General features: G+C 67.9%; 1 protein-coding gene across 1 annotated transcript; it reads left to right on the top strand.

Moving 5' to 3' along the window:
- Nucleotides 1–779: 779 nt before the first annotated feature.
- LOC113941379 (induced myeloid leukemia cell differentiation protein Mcl-1 homolog) lies at nucleotides 780–1,860 on the top strand. Its single transcript, XM_027632534.1, has one exon. It carries the CDS (start codon nucleotides 888–890, stop codon nucleotides 1,500–1,502), a length of 615 nt encoding a protein of 204 aa, XP_027488335.1. The 5' UTR covers nucleotides 780–887; the 3' UTR covers nucleotides 1,503–1,860.
- Nucleotides 1,861–2,897: the final 1,037 nt, after the last annotated feature.

Below are 2,897 nucleotides of genomic sequence, written 5' to 3'. Positions count from 1 at the left end.
GGGAATGGGATGGAGCTGGGCAGGGAATAAAACCCCAGGAATGGGATGGAGATGGAGCTGGGCAGGGAATTAAACCCTGGGAATGGGATCAGCTGAGGGGCTAGGCAGGGAATTAAAACCCGGGAATGGGATGGAGCTGGGGCTGGGCAGGGAATAAAACCCCAGGAATGGGATGGGGATGGAGCTGGGCACAGGGAGCAAACATCCCCTGGGCCACAGGGAATTGTTATTCCCGTTGTTCCCGGTAATGGGAAGTTACTGGGTAGGGCTGGGGAGGGGAAATAAGGATGGAAAAAGGGGGATTGGAGCAATTTGGGGGATGGGGGCAGGAAAAGAGGGATGGGGGTCGGGAAAAGGGGATTGGGGGTCAGGAAAAGAGGGATGGGGGTCGGTACAAGCGGGCTGGGTGCTGGGAAGCAGTGGGTTTGCCCCTTTCCCCCTCACAGCAGAGGCAGATTTCTCCCTTTCCCCCTCACAGAACAGGTGGATTTCTCCCTTTCCCCCTCACAGCAGAGGCGGATTTGCCCCTTTCCCCCTCAACACAAGAGGCGGATTTCCCTCTTTTCCCCTCACAGCAGAGGCAGATTTTTCCCCTTTTCCCCCTCACAGCAGAGGCGGATTTCCCTCTTTCCCCCTCACAGCACAGGCGGATTTCCCTCTTTCCCACTCACACAGGAGGCGGATTTTTCCCTTTCCCCCTCACAGCAAAGGCGGATTTTTCCCTTTCCCCCTCACAGCAGAGGCGGATTTCCCTCTTTCCCCCCCACACCCCTCGGGCCGGGCCCGGGCCGGGCCCACCCCCTGTGCCGGAGCCGCCCCCGCTCCGCGTCACCGCCGCTCCCCGATAAAAAGGCGGCGGCGGCCGCGGCCCGCCCGCAGCGGGCGCCATGTTCTCCCTCAAGCCCAGGGCCGTGCTCGGCTTCAACCTCTACTGCGGGGGTTCGCCGGCCTTGGCCCCCGCGGCCCCGCCGCCGCGCCCGGAGCCCTCGGCAGGAGCCGCTTCAGGAGCCGCCTCCGGAACCGCCGCCCCGGCCGGAGCCGCCTCAGGAGCCGCCGGAGCCGCCTCAGCCGAGCGGGCCCCCCTCGCTGCCGCCGGCCGCCCCCCCCGCACGCTGATTGGCTGCGGCGCCGCGCCGCGCGCGCTGATTGGCTGCGGCGCGGCTCTTTGGCGCCCCGAGCAGGAGCTGGACGGCTGCGACCCCGACGCCGAGAAGGGCCCTCCCGAGGAGGAGGAGGAAGGGGGCGATTCCCTGCCCGGCACCCCCCCGGGACCCCCCGACCCGCTCCGGCAGGACACGCTGGAGCTCATCGGCCGCTACCTGCGGGAGGCGGCGGGGGAGGCCTCGCCGGCCGGCGGCAAAAAGCTGTTTCCCGGGCTGCTGGGTGGGCCCGGCCGGCCCGGAGCGGCGGGGGAGGCCGTGATGGAGAAGGCGCTGGAGACGCTGCGGAGGGTCGGGGATGGGGTGATGAGGAAGCACGAGCTCGCCTTCCAAGGTGGGTGACGGCCACGGTGGCCTCGAGCCTGCCTCCCCCCGGCGGGGCGGGAGGGAATGGAGGGGGGGTCCGATGGGCGCGACCCGCCGCCCCCCCTTGGGGGGCGAGCCACGGACCCCGGTGCCGGGGGGATTTGGGGGGCTCTGCCCTGCGAGAGGGGGCACAGAGAGGGGTGGTGCCGGCGTCGAGGTTCCGCCATCGAAGTCCCCCGAGGTCGAGAGTCCACCCTTGGAGTCGGGGGATCCACCCCACAGAGCCTCTGGGGGTCGGGGGTTCATTCCCGAAGTTCCCCGGGGTCGGGGGTCCACCCTCAGGGTCGGGGATCCACCCCCCGGAACCTCTCGGGGTCGGGGGTCCACCCTTGAGATCGGGCGTCCACCCTTGGGGTCGGGGATCCACCATCGGGGTCGAAGGTTTCACCCGCGGAGCTCTTTGGGGTCAGGGATCCACCCCTGGAGCCCCCGGGGTTGAGGGAGCCCCCCGAGGTCGGGGGTTCACCCTCGGGGTTGGGGTTCCACCCCCGGAACCCCCGTGTTGGGGGAGCCCCCTGCAGTCGAGGGTCCACCCTTCGGGTCAGGGGTTCCCCCCCCGGGGTTGGGGGAGCCCCTTGGGGTCGGGGATCCACCTCCCGGAGCCTCTTGGGGTGGGGGATCCACCCTTGGGGTCGGGGGTCTCCCCCCGAAGTCTCCCGGGGTTGGGAGAGCCCCCGGGGTTGGGGGTCCATCCCCTAAGCCCCCCCGATGTCGGCGGAGCTCCCCGGGGTTGGGGGTTCACCCTTGGGGTTGGGGAATCCCTTGGGGTCGGGGATCCACCCCTGGAGCCCCCCGGGGTCGTGGTTCCCCCCCCACCCCGTCCTTTTTTGGGGGAGCGTGGAGGAGGCGGTGGGAGCTCCCGGGCGGGGTCATTCCCGGGATGTTGGGCCCCGGGTTTGAAATGAAGGGTTAAATAAAAAGTGACCGGGAGGAGATTAAAAAAAAAACGAAACCGAACTTTGCCCCGCTGGGAGGAGGAGGAGGAGGAGGAGGAGGAAAAGCCGCCGGGGGCCTGTGCGGGGCAGATAATCTGGTTACAGATTAGCCCTCGGGTCCCGCTCGGTCCAGAATCCAGGAATTCCTTAGTTCAGCAGTTTGGAATCTTCCCACCCCCGGTCTAGGGCTTTCTTTGGGGTTGAGGGGGGGGAATTCTGGGTGATGGGGGAAGTTCTTGGGGTTCAGGGGGTCACAGGATCATGGGATGGGTTGGGTGGGAAGGGACCTTAAAGTCACCCAGTGCCAGCCCTGCCCTGGGCAGGGACCCCTTCCCGCGTCCCGGGCTGCTCCAAGCCCGGCCTGGGACACTCCCGGGATCCAGGGGCAGCCGCAGCTTCCCTGGAGAACTCGTTTCCATGGATTTCACCCCCCCCG

This window comes from Corapipo altera, unplaced genomic scaffold (genome assembly GCF_003945725.1).
Source record: "Corapipo altera isolate COAL_440 unplaced genomic scaffold, ASM394572v1 60185, whole genome shotgun sequence".
Classification (NCBI taxonomy): domain Eukaryota; kingdom Metazoa; phylum Chordata; class Aves; order Passeriformes; family Pipridae; genus Corapipo; species Corapipo altera.
This window is presented reverse-complemented; position numbering and strand designations above follow the sequence as displayed.